The following is a 16,820-nucleotide window of genomic DNA, read 5'->3' on the forward strand; positions in this document are numbered from 1 at the left end:
CTACCTAGCAGAAGCCATTTCAAATGCTCTAAGAAACAAAAGCTGGTTCGAGTTAGCACTGTCCTTACTATGTCTGTCTTGTACATGCTATTATTGCAAAAGCCAAACAGTTACCCTTCAAATATTAAAAACGTGGACAAAACAGAGCTACTGGGCTATTTGGCGGCACGGGGCGGGGGTGGGGGGCGCCTAGGGCGGTCTCATGTGAAAGTTACAGCTCGGCTTTCCCTCCGTTGGCCCTGAAAGCTCACGAGGGCAGAGGCACACATGAAGAGACAAGGGAGACGTTTGAAGATCTCATCCCAGAGCTGGTGTCAAGGAAAAGGTCGCACATGAGTCAGGTGAGGTTCCAAACATGTCAGATTAAGTTATCATGTTTAGAGATTTACACATATAAATAGTCATGTATACATCTTCTTTCACACAGAAGTAAAACTGGTGGGTCATAACATATATGCATATCCAACTTTGCAAGAAAATGCCAAATTATTTTCCAAAGTCATTATACAATTTTCACTATCAACTGTACATAGGAGTTGTCATCATAGGCAATGTCACCAAATATGGTATTGTTAATCTTTAAAACGTCTTCCTGTCTAGTAAGTGTAAAGTGGGATCTCATTGTGGTTTTCCTCTCTTATTTTTTTGTCAATTTTCTTATGGATCTTACTTTCAAGCCAAGGAATTTAAGAACCTAAAAGGGGAAATATTTTGAGGTAGAGATAAAAAAGGTGGGGATGATAAAAATAAGAAAATAGAAATTTTCTAAGTCTAGCTATAAGTTTCCTGGATTTATTACATTTTTCCTCCAGAATGTGGTACCTTACCTTCTTTTCTTTAGATGACTCTGTTCCTTTTCAAATCCATGAAGACCAAAAGAAAGATTCAAATTGGAAGCATATGAGCTTGATGATGAGATGAAAGACGGCTGCGCTTCAGTGTATGATGTCACTTCCTTGTTCTCCTTTGGTGGGGACACGCCAGGGCTGGTTTGGGTAGGAGGGATGAGCTTGCTGCTCTGAGGCCCCCGAGTAGAACCCATGGACTCAGGGCAAGCGTCTGTAGTGACTCCCTCTATATTAATATAGTTAATGTCCAGATCACCAACCTGGAATTTGAAAGAAAAACATCCGAGCAAAAGCAGGAAAGATTGCTTTAGCTAAGAATAAAGTTTTCACAATTTAGAAACCTCACAACTTATTTATCTCTTATGTTCTGTTTGTTCTTATTTTTGTTTTGTTTTATGTAAGTAGAGAATTCTTACATGATGTATTTTTGTTCACTGGGCTGCTATCCCATAAGTCACAAAAGAAAAGAAGATCAACTGAGTGGTTTGTAAACTTTATTACAAAACCAGAAACTGACTATGCTTTTAACATTTTATCAACCGCTGGCTCAAAATGAGGGGAAATGTTTTAAATACTTGAGAAAAAAACTAAAGAGTAGGCAGCTTAACTTACAGTTTATAGGAATCTGGGTAACCAAGTTAGCGGTGGTCACAGAAATCTGAGTCTCCCAAACAAAACTATGTAAGGTGTAAGGATTCAGCATAACAAGAAGACAGAAAATACCCCAAACTTTAAATTACCTGTAAGGAATAAAAACCAAATCTCAGCAAGCAACCTGTCATGCTCTTGCCATAAGCCTTTGCAGAGAGTAAGGGAAGTCTATAAAAATCTGCACAGTAGAGAAAAAGGAGCTAGTGGAAGGTCTGAGACTGATCTAAAATCACCATCCAAAAGAAAAAGTCCAGCCTACACTGGATAGTGTCGGGGAAAAAGTCCCCGCTGATTAAAGCACTTGCTCTAAGGAAGGGGCTTAAAGGTACTGGTGATCTGAGGTGGTAGTCATCAAAAGCATCACATCTAGGGGAGAAGATAGTAAACACACACACACAAAAAAACCCATTTATAAATAAGACAGTGAAGGGGAAGAGAAGCAAAGGGGGAAATATAGGGTCCTAAATCACTCATCATCATAATAATAATTGACTAAGGCAAAAACAACCAAGGAATGATAAGGATGAGAGTCAAATGAGGAATAGGATTTGTACAGAGACCCAAACTGTCTCCCCACAAGACACTCAATAATTTAAAAAGAAAAAAATAGTAATTTTACTGAAAAGAAACTTGGTAGATCAAAGATAGTACCAGTAATGGGACAAATTATTGTCACGTGCCTCCTGATACAATGCACTGAGAGGAACACAACATCACTTCTGTAATATTCCTGCCAACCTGAAGTAACCTGAATCTAATCATGAGTAAATATAAGACAAACCAAAATTAAAGGGCATTATAGCAAAATATAAACAAAGAAACAATAACTTGGGCTGTATTCTTCAAAATTACCAATGTCATAAAAGACAAGACTAAGGAACTGTCCCAGATTAAAAGGGACTAAAGAGACACAACAACTAAATACAAGACAGGTTATTGAATTTTCTTTTGCAACAAAGTACATTATTGAGACAATTGGCTAAAATTGAATAAGGTCTGTAGACAGCTAACAGTACTGTGTCAATGATGACTTCCTGATTTTGATAACTATATGTGCCCATGTAGAATACTCATGCCTTTAGGAAAATACACCATTAAAGACTGAGGGGTAAAGGGGCATCACATTCTCAGTTTACTCTCAAATGGTTAATATATATATATATATATATACACATACCTTAAGTACCTGCATGCACACACACAAACACATACTCAGAATAATAAAGTAAAATGTTAAAATTTACAGATTTTTTATAAAGAGTATACAGAGATTCTTTGTACCAAATTATGTAGGCTTGAAATGATGACCAAGTAAAAACTGTTCCAAAGCAGTTTGTAGGACAGAGTAATTTTCAAAGTAGTTTTTATCGCGTAAGTTTCCTCATCAGGTTGGTTGACAACCTTGAAATTCATAGGAAACAGCACCGTAAACAAGGTAGCAATCTTTTTAGGCTCCTGTGCCAGGTTGAAGGAGATGAAGAAAATTAGATAAGATTCTTCCCAGATATTGCTAGCAATTATTTTAAATATGCAGAATTTGGACTCCTATTGTTGTCCTTGCTAGTCAAATGGACATGGGAACAATAAAAGAAATGACGTAACTACACTACCCTGATATAGTGAACTGTGTGATTTGCATTCAGATTTTTAGTTTTGTTTTCAGTGCACAAATTCAGCAATCCTCCGCTTCACTTCAGTGTATCAATCAGGTTGTTTGAGCTCTCTTTAAATGTATGCTTCACATTATTAAAGCAATACTTCTCTCACTCAAAATACTTCCAAACAGAAATTACATCCAAACCTCATCTTTGGTTTGGGAAGTTTTACATTTCTAATGTATCTTAGAGCCCATAAAGATACAGTTTGCCCCCACATAATGTCTGAGGCACGTACAATTCTAGCTACTTGAGGTAAAGAGAAATACTGTAGTATTCACTAAAGGCTCAGAGGAAAAAAAAAAGGACACTAACGTATTTCATTTAAATGTTGAGAAAATATGCGAACAGAATAAAACCATTAAAATCAAAATGTAGCTAGAGCATAGTAAGTCCAACTACCTTGTATTTTCAAAGAATTGTCCCCAGAATGCCCACTTTGTCCTAAATTCTGTGCCTCATCCTAGATTTCTATAACTATGGCTGACATTCTGCTTCTTTACATACACACACACACACAAAAACTTTAATAGTTATTTACAGCTGATGTCCATTCTGATTTATTGATTCTTCTGTCATTTTGATTATCATTCCAATCTATGCCATTTATACTATGTTTCATTAAACGTAAAACATTAAAGTAACAATGCTTCATAAGCCAAAGAAAAAAGCAGACATTAGACCAATGGGCTGAAATTGAGATCTACTAGACAAGAAAAAAAATTCGTATCAGAGAAAACATCTATAACTAGTAGGGTACAACATATGCACACTAACAACAACAATGTAAAAAGCAAAACAGATTATTGCTGTGTGAGCACATATACAGTGCATCTCATGTGGGGATCAGGTTTTAAACCGAGGGGATAAGGCAGAAACTGTGTGTTGTCTAAATTACTCTTGAAAATCCTTTAAATCTCCCATAAATTAGGGCATGTAGAAATTTTCACATCTGTAACTATCTTTTAACTTTTATAAATATTAAAATTTGAGGATCACCAAACTAGAGAAAAGAACAAAGAATAAATCTCTATGAGATGCACATTCAAACCATCTCCTTATGAGATTTAACTCACAAATCTCTATCAGGAAGGGTGAATAACTGAAGGGTTCCAGCTTCCCTGCAACATGACACTATTCTGTTTTAATATTAACGCTCTATGACCTAAGTACACATTAATAGGTGTGTTGTGAGGATTAAGCAAGGATTAATTTATCCAACAGTATCATATGGGGCTGAGATCAAGCTCTTGTGCATTAGTGTTTGCTGGAATTGAATACAACTATTGCTTAATTAGGTCATATACACACACTTCTTGGAAAAACTGTAGAGAAGAAACTGACCTCCCAAATGTCATCACCTATTTTGGCCCCAAGGATGAGCTTCTTGGTAGGGGGTAAGGTGTGCTGTGTTCTGAAGGAAGGACCTACGGTAAATGCTTTTATGATGAGACTCCACAGCAACAAAGCCTGGGCTGCTCTTAAGCTAAAATTTTCAGAGGAATACAACAATGCTGAATATATTTCTCACATGCTCAGGTTTTAAAAAGACAGATCTGCCTAGTAACATCAGTCATACCTTACCTGATCTATCACCATGCAGTTAGCATAGACTTCATCTCCACCATTAAGCATGTCAGAAAGCCGGCCGGCAGCAAGGAACGCTGGGGGATGCCTGGATCTTTTGAGGACATCACAGGAACAATCTAGAACAAAAATGAAAACAGGACAAATAAAGTAGAAGGAATTTATTTTACAGTCAAGCTTTACCTTCTTAACCAAATCACAGGGGAAAAAAGAAAAAGATTGCATTTTAAGATGGCATTTTTGCTGTCTTCCTATATTAAGATCTACAATGCAAGTATTTTCTCTTCTACATCCAAACTGTCTCAGTTATCTAAAACTGTCATAAAGAATGAGATTTGCAAATGTTAACCATTATACATAAAAATAGATAAAAACAGATTTCTTCTGTTTAGCACAGGGAACTATACTCAATATCTTGTAACAACCTTTAATCAAAAGAATATGAAAATGAATATACGTATATATATGCATGACTGACACATTGTGATGTACACCAGAAATCGACACATTGCAACTGACTATATTTCAATTTAAAAAGTGAACAGTTCTAGATTTTAAAAAGTGTGCCTATTTCAAGCACTGTATTTCCAATCATGACAGATTTTCATAAAAATCAACCAGGCTTTTATCCTTCAACTTCTAATACTAAACTAAAATTCATTTGCACAATAACTTGGATGCATTAGTGATTATACTGCGACGCTCAGATTCCACAGACGTGTTCGGGCTCCAGACCCTCTACTAAAGGACCCAAGACAGGACACAGCCCAGCGGTTCTGGCTCTGATCGCCTGCTGAATATGCATCACCTCATACAGACAGAGTTTTGCTTCTATTTTAATTACAGAAATGATTTTGCTTGCTTCCCACGTTCTCAGCTTTGCTCCAAAAAAGACAAAGCTGCTGAAAGTTGAGTCCCAGAGAGTTATGTTATTGTATTTGTAGGGAACACGAAGTTGAAGGTAATAAACAGAGTCGAGCCAAGATGCCTCATTTCTTGTGACTTGGGCTAAAGTACTGGATCTCCAAATAGCTTCACAGAGTTTCCTCATCTGTAAAAGCATTTAATTATTATGCTTTCTTCAAAGTGCAGTTATAAGGATTAAACGAGTTGAAACATGCAAAGCACTTAACACATGCCTGGCAATTGCTCAATAAATATTGCCACTAGTATATTTTATATTTTGTTATATAGTAAAAGTGATTTTTACCAGGTTCAATGTGAGGTTCCAGATTATTAATACTAATCAGGGTGGGTTACACTAATAATAGATTCTAAATGTCTATAAATGACGTTAATAGGGTAGATTCAAAATTACATGCACAGCAAATGTCATCCTCACCAACATTCCAGTAAGCTTTCTTGAGTAGGTACAAAAGGGACAGTGCTGCCTCTGTTCTACCAGAAATGGCACTAATCCTACCACCTGTCTTAGTTCTGTCACAGCATAAAATCCAGGTTAGCCCATGGGAGTGAGTCAATTCATAAAAGTTGTGCTAAGGTACAAGGAGTAAAACACTATTCTTCCATGGAAAGTCCTGGATGACATTATAAAATTTACATACAAATATGCATGAATTGTATGAGCCAAATGGCTCTGGCTTGAGATTCTACATCAGAATATGCCTCTTCCCCACAGAACACTGAAGTGACATTTTATTAAGCTTCCTGAGGAAATACACAATATAAAGGAAACCATTTTTATATCTATAGTATCTTGTTTTATCACTTAATTTAAATAACTAGCAATATACCATACAAAGCCCATAAATACTTCATAAGTGTAGTTTTTATGATCAATTACTATACATTTCCATTCTAACTGCAAAAAATAAATGCATGTTCTCAAGGTTATAAATCAAGAATCTGACAAAACACTTTCAATGTGGTCTGAAGAAAATACTTGCTCATTTATCATCTTACAGAATGTTTGAAAAACAATCATAAGTAACTCAACATGGCCCTCTGAACTGCAATTAATCCACCTTCAACTTCTAACACTAAACTAAAATTCATTTCACTCAATAGCTGGGACACATTATATCGTGATACTCAGACTCCATTGCTCTACAATGTCATAAGTCCATAGACTATAAAACCTGGCTTTCCTGCCATCACACTTGGAAGGCTGGTCTTGGCCCTCTTTAACCATTTTGATCATGGCTAAATTAAGACTTCATTGATAACAGACTATCTTAAGAACTAACAAGACATTCAACAAAACAACTGCAAACAATTGATGAATTTCATTTTAAAAACATAAAACCAAATGAAGTATTTCCCCATGTTGTCTGGTGCCAGAGAATGCATTGCCCAGTCACCCAACATCTGCATTCTTAAATTCCAAGAGAGTGAGCTCTGTGTTCCAAACTCTGACCCTCGCATCTCACGGATGAGCAGAACCAGAAACTACTCCTGTTTTCACATTCACAGATCAAAGTCACTTGGATTCAACTTTTCTTCGGCAAACAAGTCTACCTGGCCCAAGACAGCAGGTCAGAATCTATAAGGAGACCACATTCAAGCAGGAAAATAAACTGAAACATGGCAGAGTTCCTTGGACCAAGCTGGGGTCTAGTTTGTTTTCTGCCTGATTAATCTGATCGGTGTTCTAGAAAATAATGCAATTTGTTGACAGAGACAGATCTGTCATCTCTTATGTGCAACTGTGAAATCTAGAAATCTCTGAAAATCAAACCTTTTTCTTAAGTTTGGTTCAAAAACCTATTTGGTGGACTGACCTGAACCCACATGAGGCCATACAGAGTTTCTACACCACTTGGTGTGAGTGTTCATATGTTTTGCTGCAGAAATATTATTGTGCTTGATGCCAGCACTGCCCCAGTGTTTCCTACGTGGGTCACATCATAGATAATAAGCACTATGTCAATAAGACCTGAAAATCCTGAATTCCAGAACAAATCTGGTCCCAAGAATTTCAAAAAAGAGACTGCAGATTTCTGCAAAATTAACCATAGCAGATATTAGACCAGTATTTCCCACGATTTTGTCATTCCTCTAGCAAGCTCACATTTTTGCCACAGCTACGTATCACCTGTATTATTACTTTCTCTAGTACTTGTTTTTTGATTGACTCACCATTTTCCTTTAAATGAAACTAGTTTTCATAGAAATACCTTCTCCTCACTGTAAACAGAAAGCCAGTAGTCCCTGTCAAAAGTAGGAGGGAATTATACATCCTAAAACAAGGAAAATAAACAATGAAACTACATTCTGACTAAATAAAGTTGTCTATCAAAGCTGAGAGTCCACAGAGCCTGCCCTCTGTCATAAAGACGGATTCTGAAGGATGTGAGAGATGTTAAAGATACAAGGGTGCCAACCAACTTCCTCCTTGAATCAGAAGATCAAAAGAAAATGGAAAAGGAAATACCTGCCCCACTGTGTGAGCCAGTGGCTTCTAGTGTTAGGTTGGGACACCATCCCCAAGATCAACAGTGCCCCACAGAATTTACCCTATCCTTTGGACTGCCTAGACCATGCCCTCATCCTGTCAGTAATGACAGTAAGTCTTGCTGGGGAGGACACGACTGTACAAAGTCTTTAGAAAGCAGTGGGAAGGGAAAATCTGCCTCCTCTCTGGATCTGTCATCCATAACCTGCCATGGAGATTTTCTGGGTCACTCACTGCAACTGTTTATAAAACTAGCCCCAGAGCCCTTGCAGTATAACTCTCTGGAGCATCCATAGTGTCCAGGTGCCAAAAAGTATCAAAAGATAATAGGATCTAGAAGTGAACACAGATGCACAAACCAAAAGATGACATAGACTCACAAGACCTCCACTCTTTTATTAACTTCAACACTAGACACTGCAAAAAAGGAGGGGGCGGGGGGTTCAAACCAGCAGAATAAGATTTATTGTGGAAAGAAAGTAAGTCTTAAAAAGTAGCTTCAAATAAACATCAGCTACATATATTAAGGTGGTTACATGTATTAAAGTGGTTAATCGCTCTACTGTGTTTCAGCCCAAAGAAAAAGCTACAACAGTTTCATTTTTTTTAATTATCTTTTCAGACTTTTCAAGATACATTATTTTATTACTTCCATATGTAACCACTTCAGTAGCAAATTAAGTAAAAAATTATTGCCAAAAAAAGTCCTTCAGGTCTTTTTTCAATGAACATATAGAAATAATTTGCAATAAGAAAATCAGCTCTTTGTCTTAAATGAATGCTGTTTTATAAATAGTTTTTCTTAGCAAAAAGCTAAACTTACAGTTTTGTTCATAGTATTCATTTTTAGTATTTGGTAAACCCATATTTCAGAGACAGTGTAAAAGTGACCAAATCTCGACTCCCATTCAATGGCTGCAAATTTTAAATTAGTGAAGAGTAATGCACTGCCGTAGTTAAGAGCAAGGGATCCTGGAAGGCTTGGATTCAAAGCGTCCCTATTTCATCACGTGACCTTGGGCAAGGTACTTAATGTCTCTGCACCTCCATCACCTGATCTATAAAACAAGGATAATACAGCTCCCACACAGAATTGTTCTAAGTATTAAACGGTTTAATATTTTAAGTGATTAAAACACAATCTGAGACAAAGAAGGAATTTAATCAGACACAAAGCACTATGTAAATGCTCACTATTATTGTACCAGTAAATGAGGTTGTACAGTTTTGATACTTTCATGTAGTTTTGCTTCTTTAAAAAAAATGATTTCCACCTTGGTTATAACTGTACGTGTTAAAAACCAGCCCAAGGCAACTGGAATGCACAGGACATTCCATTGGCTACACAAAAAGCTTTTAAAATGTTTTAACTCTTATTTCAGACTCCACTCGTGTTAAGAAATTTTAAAAGGCCATCCCGAACACGGTAACCAAAAAAACAAAGCCAAGCTGCCCATAAAATTTACCTCCAAGGATTTAAGAATGAGCTCTTACGAAATGGGAGAGGATTATAACAGCAGGACGAACAAAGCATAAGGTCAGACAATCAGAGGCAGCATTTCTCAAGAACAAAGGGAGGATTTCAGAAACTGCGATGTTCAGACATGACTCGGGCCAGGTTCTCCCTGCAGATGCCTAGAAGGTAAACAGCAGCTGCTCCGAGGGGATCCCCAGCTCTCCCCGCTCCCATTCTCTCACTGCTCTGTCGTGTGATCTGTGCAGCTCCACAGGACTCCCCGAAGCAGAACTGCTCATCAGCACTTCCCTGATGACCAAGGATGCTCTAGTTAGGTGACACGAGACAGACAGCTGAAAGCAAATGCACTTCTCCCAGAGAGAAGGGGAATGAGCATAGTGAGGCGGACAGAGAGAGGCAGGTGCCTCCCTTTTCTCTGACACTGACACCTACTCCGACTCTGGCAGGACACAGTCAATAGCACAGACCAGCCTAAGGCCTCTGCAACCTGATTTCTAAAGAAACCCAACTCTCCCTGGAGAAGCTAAGGGCCTTGTAAGCTACGGGAAGATGTGGCCTACTTGACTGGCTATGTAAGGGACCCACACCCAGACAGAAACAAACCCGGCCAAGGTGGCCTTCTGCAAACCTGCTGCTGACCTGGTTTGGCCCCTTTGGGTGCCAGGTTCTCACTGCGCAAGCCAGGAAAGGGCCTCTCAGCCCAGACCTCTCCACAACAGCTGGGCAGCTCTGTGGGTTTGTTTGTTTCTTTCTTTCTCTCTTTCCTTCATCCTTTTTTTGTTTTAAATCTACAAGCTTATGAACTCAGCAGAAGGATTTCTCGAGGGTGACTAACCGCCACATAATGAGTAAGGCTGTGTTTAGCGCTCAGCTCTCAACACTGCGCTGAAACGGTGCCCCCACCTCCGCCCTGAGATCACCGCCGCCCTTCCTATTACAGAACCTGCTGCTCAGTCCCAGGTCACACACCTGGTGTGACCTACAACAGCATCTCATGCAGACGATTGCTCCTCCCTGTCCCCTTTTCTCTCTCTCTCTCTTCCCGCCTTTCCTTCTCAGTCTTCATCTTCTGGGTTTCGGCAAGTTTCGACGCCCCAGGGTCAGTCCTCAAATCTTTTCTCTCTCCATTCCTTCGCTGGGTCATCTGACAACATGGCACCACACACCACTCCACCATGGTGACTCCCAGACCTTCACCCCCAGCCCAGCCCTCTCCTGTGAACCACAACTGGCTCCTTGGTGTTTCCCCTGAGTTGTACAGCAGCCGCGTCAAGTGCTACAGGTGTGAAACTCAACTTCCCATCTTCCCTCCTACACTTGCTCCTCCCAGTAAATGGCAACTCTTGGAGTTGCCTTGACTGTTCTCTTTCTTTTTTTTTTTTAACATTTTTTATTGATTTATAATCATTTTACAGTGCTGTGTCAAATTCCAGTGTTCAGCACAATTTTTCAGTCATTCATGAACATATACACACTCATTGTCACATTTTTTTCTCTGTGATTTATCATAACATTTTGTGTATATTTCCCTGTGCTATACAGTGTAATCTTGTTTATCTATTCTACAATTTTGAAATCCCAGTCTATCCCTTCCCACCGTCTACCCCCCTGGTAACCACAAGTCTGTATTCTCTGTCCATGAGTCTATTTCTGTCCTGTATTTATGCTTTGTTTTTGTTTGTTTGTTTTTGTTTTTTAGATTCCACATATGAGCGATCTCATATGGTATTTTTCTTTCTCTTTCTGGCTTACTTCACTTAGAATGACATTCTCCAGGAGCATCCATGTTGCTACAAATGGCATTATGTTGTCGGTTTTTATGGCTGAGTAGTATTCCATTGTATAAATATACCACCTCTTCTTTATCCAGTCACCTGTTGATGGACATTTAGGCTGTTTCCATGTTTTGGCTATTGTAAATAGTGCTGCTATGAACATTGGAGTGCAGGTGTCATCCTGAAGTAGATTTCCTTCTGGGTACAAGCCCAGGAGTGGGATTCCTGGGTCATATGGTAAGTCTATTCCTAGTCTTTTGAGGAATCTCCACACTGTTTTCCATAGTGGCTGCACCAAACTGCATTCCCACCAGCAGTGTAGGAGGGTTCCCCTTTCTCCACAGCCTCTCCAGCATTTGTCATTTTTGGATTTTTGAATGACGGCCATTCTGACTGGTGTGAGGTGATACCTCATTGTAGTTTTGATTTGCATTTCTCTGATAATTAGTGATATTGAGCATTTTTTCATGTGCTTTTTGATCATTTGTATGTCTTCCTTGGAGAATTGCTTGTTTAGGTCTTCTTCCCATTTTTGGATTGGGTTGTTTATTTTTTTCTTATTGAGTCATATGAGCTGCTTATATATTTTGGAGATCAGGCCTTTGTCGGTTTCACTTGCAAAAATTTTCTCCCATTCCGTAGGTTTTCTTCTTGTTTTATTTCTGGTTTCCTTTGCTCTGCAGAAGCTTGTAAGTTTCATTAGGTCCCATTTGTTTATTCTTGCTTTTATTTCTTCTAGGAGAAAATTTTTGAAATGTATGTCAGATAATGTTTTGCCTATGTTTTCCTCTAGGAGGTTTATTGTATCTTGTCTTATGTTTAAGTCTTTAATCCATTTTGAGTTGATTTTTGTATATGGTGTAAGGGTGTGTTCTAGCTTCATTGTTTTACATGCTGCTGTCCAGTTTTCCCAACACCATTTGCTGAAGAGACTGTCTTTATTCCATTGTATATTCTTGCCTCCTTTGTCGAAGATGAGTTGACCAAAAGTTTGTGGGTTCATTTCTGGGCTCTCTATTCTGTTCCATTGGTCCATATGTCTGTTTTGGTACCAATACCATGCTGTCTTGATGACTGTAGCTCTATAGTATTGTCTGAAGTCTGGGAGAGTTATTCCTCCAGCCTCTTTCTTTCTCTTCAGTAATGCTTTAGCAATTCTAGGTCTTTGATGGTTCCATATAAATTTTATTATGATTTGTTCTAGTTCTGTGAAATATGTCCTGGGTAACTGGATAGGGATTGCATTAAATCTGTAGATTGCCTTGGGCAGTGTGACCATTTTAACAATATTGATTCTTCCAATCCAAGAGCATGGAATATCTTTCCATCTTTTAAAGTCTTCTTTAATTTCCTTCATCAGTGGTTTATAGTTTTCTGTGTATAATTCTTTCGCCTCCTTGGTTAGATTTATTCCCAGATATTTTATTACTTTGGGTGCTATTTTAAAGGGGATTGTTTCTTTACTTTCTTTTTCTGTTGATTTATCGTTAGTGTAAAGAAAGGCAACTGATTTTTGAACATTAATTTTGTAACCTGCTACCTTGCTGAATTCTTCAATCAGCTCTAGTAGCTTTTTTGTGGACCTTTTAGGGTTTTCTATATATAGTAACATGTCGTCAGCATATAATGACACTTTTACCTCTTCTTTTCCAATTTGGATCCCTTTTATTTCTTTCTCTTGCCTGATTGCTGTGACTAGGACTTCCAGGACTATGTTGAATAGGAGTGGTGATAGTGGGCATCCTTGTCTTGTCCCAGATTTTAGTGGGAAGCTTTTGAGTTTTTCACCGTTGAGAACTATGCTGGCTGTATGTTTGTCATATATAGCTTTTATTATGTTGAGATATGTTCCCTCTATACCCACTTTGGCGAGAGTTTTTATCATAAATGGGTGTTGAATTTTATCAAATGCTTTTTCTGCATCGATTGAGATGATCATGTGGTTTTTGTCCTTTCTCTTGTTGATGTGATGTATTACATTGATTGATTTGCGTATGTTGAACCAGCCTTGTGTCCCTGGGATGAACCCCACTTGGTCATGATGTATAATCTTTTTTATGTGTTGTTGGATTCTATTTGCTAAAATTTTGGTGAGGATTTTGGCGTCTATGTTCATCAGTGATATTGGCCTATAATTCTCTTTTTTTGTAGTGTCTTTGCCTGGTTTTGGTATCAGGGTGATGGTGGCTTCATAGAATGAGTTTGGGAGTATTCCCTCCTTTTCAATCGTCTGGAAGAGTTTGAGAAGGACTGGTATGAGTTCTTCTTTGTATGTTTGGTAGAATTCCCCGGTGAAGCCATCCGGTCCTGGACTTTTATTTGTAGGGAGGTTTTTAATTGCTATTTCTATTTCCTTTCTAGTGATCGGATTGTTCAAGTGTTCAATTTCTTCTTGATTCAGTTTTGGTGGACAGTATGCTTCCAGAAACTTGTCCATCTCCTCTAGGTTATCCAGTTTGGTTCCATATAGTTTTTCATAATATTCTCGTATGATATTGTGTATTTCTATTTTGTTTGTTGTAATTTCTCCATTTTCCTTTCTTATTTTGCTAATTTGTGCTCTCTCTTTTTTCTTCTTTGTGAGTTTGGCCAGAGGTTTGTCGATTTTATTTACTTTTTCAAAAAACCAGCTTTTGGTTTGGTTGATTTTTTCTATAGTCTTGTTAATCTCTATTGTATTTAATTCCTCTCTGATCTTTATTATTTCCTTCCTTCTGCTGCTTTTTGGGGCTTTTTGTTGTTCTTTTTCTAATTGATTCAGGTGGTGGGTTAACTTGTTTATTTGAGATTGTTCTTCTTTTTTGAGGAAGGCCTGTATCACTATAAACTTCCCTCTTAGCACTGCCTTTGCTGTGTCCCATAGGTTTTGAGTGCTTGTGCTTTCATTATCATTTGTCTCAAGGTATTTTTTAATTTCAGCTTTGATTTCCTCATTGATCCATTGTTTTTTCAATAACATATTGTTTAATCTCCATGCTTTTCTTTTTTTCTCCTTTGTTTCTCTGTTGTTGATTTCCAGTTTCATGGCATTGTGGTCAGTAAAGATGCTTGAGATAATTTCTATCTTCTTAAATTTGTTGAGGTTGCTTTTGTGTCCAAGTACATGATCGATCCTGGAAAATGTTCCATGTGCACTTGAAAAGAATGTATATTCTATTTTTGGGGGTTGTAATGCTCTGAAAATATCCACCAAATCTAGTTTTTCTATTGTAGTATTTAATTTCTCTGTTGCCTTGTTTATTTTCTGTCTGGAAGATCTGTCTAGTGATGTTAATGCAGTGTTAAAATCTCCAACTATGATTGTATTCCCATCAATATCCCCCTTTATCTCTGTTAGTAATTCTTGTATGTACTTAGGTGTTCCTATATTGGGTGCATATATATTAATGAGTGTAATATCTTCATCTTGTATCACTCCTTTAATCATTATAAAATGTCCTTCTTTATCTTTCTTTATGGCCTTTGTTTTAAAGTCTATTTTGTCTGAAATCAGTACTGCAACACCTGCTTTTTTGGCTTTCCCATTTGCATGGAATATCCTTTTCCATCCTTTCACTCTCAATCTATATGTGTCCTTCTCCCTAAAGTGGGTCTCTTGTATGCAGCATATTGAAGGTTCTTGCTTTATTATCCACTCTGCCACTCTATGTCTTTTGACTGGAGCATTTAGTCCATTAACATTTACAGTAATTAATGATAGATGTGTGTTTATTGCCATTTTGAACTTATCTTTGCAGTTGAATTGGTATATCCTCTTTGTTCCTTTCTTCTTCCTTTTGTGGTTTGGTAATTTTCCTTTGTATTATCATGGATATTATTTAATTTTTGTGACTCCCTTGTAAATTTTTGACTTGTGGTTACCCTTTTTTGTAAATCTATTAACCTATACCCTTTTTTATTAAACTGATAATAACATGATCTCAAACCCATCCCACTGTTAAAAAAATTTAAAAAAGAAAAAAAAATCTATATTTCCCTGCCTCCCTCTCCCACTCTCAGTGATTTGTATGTCTTCTTTTATAATTTCGTGTTTTCTTTATTTGTAATTCATGAGTTATCACCTTTCCAGTTGTGAGTTTCTCATTTCTGTAGCATCCTGCTGCTTTTCTATTTAGAATAGCCCTTTCAATATTTCTTTTAGCATGGGTTTAGTGTTGTTAAACTCCTGCAGCTTTTTTTTGTCTGTGAAACTCTTTATTTCTCCTTCTATCCTAAAGGATAGCCTTGCTGGATAAAGTATCCTAGGCTGCATCTTTTTTTCATTCAGGGCTTTGAATATATGTTGCCACTCCCTTCTGGCCTGTAGTGTTTGTCTAGAGAAATCAGCTGAGAGCCTTATGGGGGTTCCCTTGTAATTCACTCTTTGCTTTTCTCTTGCTGCCTTTAGAATCATTTCTTTATCCTTGACTCTGGCCATCTTGATTATGATATGTCTTGGTGTGGGTTTATTTGGGTTCTTTCTGTTTGGGACCCTCTGAGCTTCCTGTACTTGTATATCTGATTCCTTCTTTAAGTTTGGGAAGTTTTCAGTCATGATTTCTTCAAAAACCTTTTCAATCCCCTTTGATCCTTCTTCCCCTTCTGGGACCCATATTATGCGAAGATTGGGACGCTTTATATTATCCCATAGGTCCCTTATGCTATTATCATTATTTTTTATTTGCTTATCTTGTAGTTCTTCTGAATGGGTGCTTTCTGTTGCCCTGTCTTCTAGATCACTAATTCGTTCCTCTGCATTAACTAGTCGGCTTTGCACAGCTGTTAGATCATTCCTCATCTCTGTCAATGAGTTTACCCATTCTGCTTGGCTCTTCTTTATAGCTTCAATTTCATTTTTGACATTTTATTTCTCTAAGCACTATCTCTTTTAATTCCTTCAGCAGTTTGATCACTCCTTTTTTGAAATCTTGATCTAGTAGGCTGTCGATGTCTATTTCATTGAGCTTTCTTTCAGGGGATTCCTCTTGTTCTTTTAATTGGGAAAGGTTTCTCTGCTTCTTCATCTTGCTCATACCTCTCTGGCACTGTGGTTTATGGAGTATCAGTTGTCTATTTTGGATCTTAAGGATTTTATCTATCTAATGCCTATTTAGGAATAGAACTTAGAAAAAAAAGAAAAAAAAAGAGAGAGAGAAAGATTTTTAAAAGAAGGGAGAAAGAGGGTTTGAAAGCAGTGTATAATGAATAATAGAAGAGCGGGTTGAAGCAGAGTATTAATCGGGTGGAGACATCCTTTTAAAACCTTTAAAAAAGAAGAAAAAGAAAAAAAAAGGGGTGGGGAGATGAATATATGTGTTTGAAGCCTGTGTCTAATCAATAACGGGACATCAAAACTCAAGAGAAATAGAAATGAATTAAGAAGTAAAAATTAAAAGAGTAATTGAAAATAGAACAGGTAAAAACAGATTTAAA

The 16,820-nt window shown here is 37.6% G+C and overlaps 1 protein-coding gene across 3 annotated transcripts in view; it reads right to left on the reverse strand.

Moving 5' to 3' along the window:
• Positions 1-16,820, reverse strand: part of ARHGEF28 (Rho guanine nucleotide exchange factor 28) — a 276,600-nt gene that overhangs the window by 86,113 nt on the left and 173,667 nt on the right. For all 3 annotated transcript variants that reach the window (XM_072958530.1, XM_031674979.2, XM_072958531.1), the window contains 2 exons: positions 4,739-4,860; positions 828-1,108 (listed from right to left, as the gene is read on the reverse strand). In XM_072958530.1, the coding sequence (XP_072814631.1) occupies positions 828-1,108; positions 4,739-4,860 (403 nt within the window). The remainder of the gene's footprint in view (positions 1-827; positions 1,109-4,738; positions 4,861-16,820) is intronic.

Source organism: Vicugna pacos, chromosome 3 (assembly GCF_048564905.1).
Source record: "Vicugna pacos chromosome 3, VicPac4, whole genome shotgun sequence".
Lineage (NCBI taxonomy): Eukaryota > Metazoa > Chordata > Mammalia > Artiodactyla > Camelidae > Vicugna > Vicugna pacos.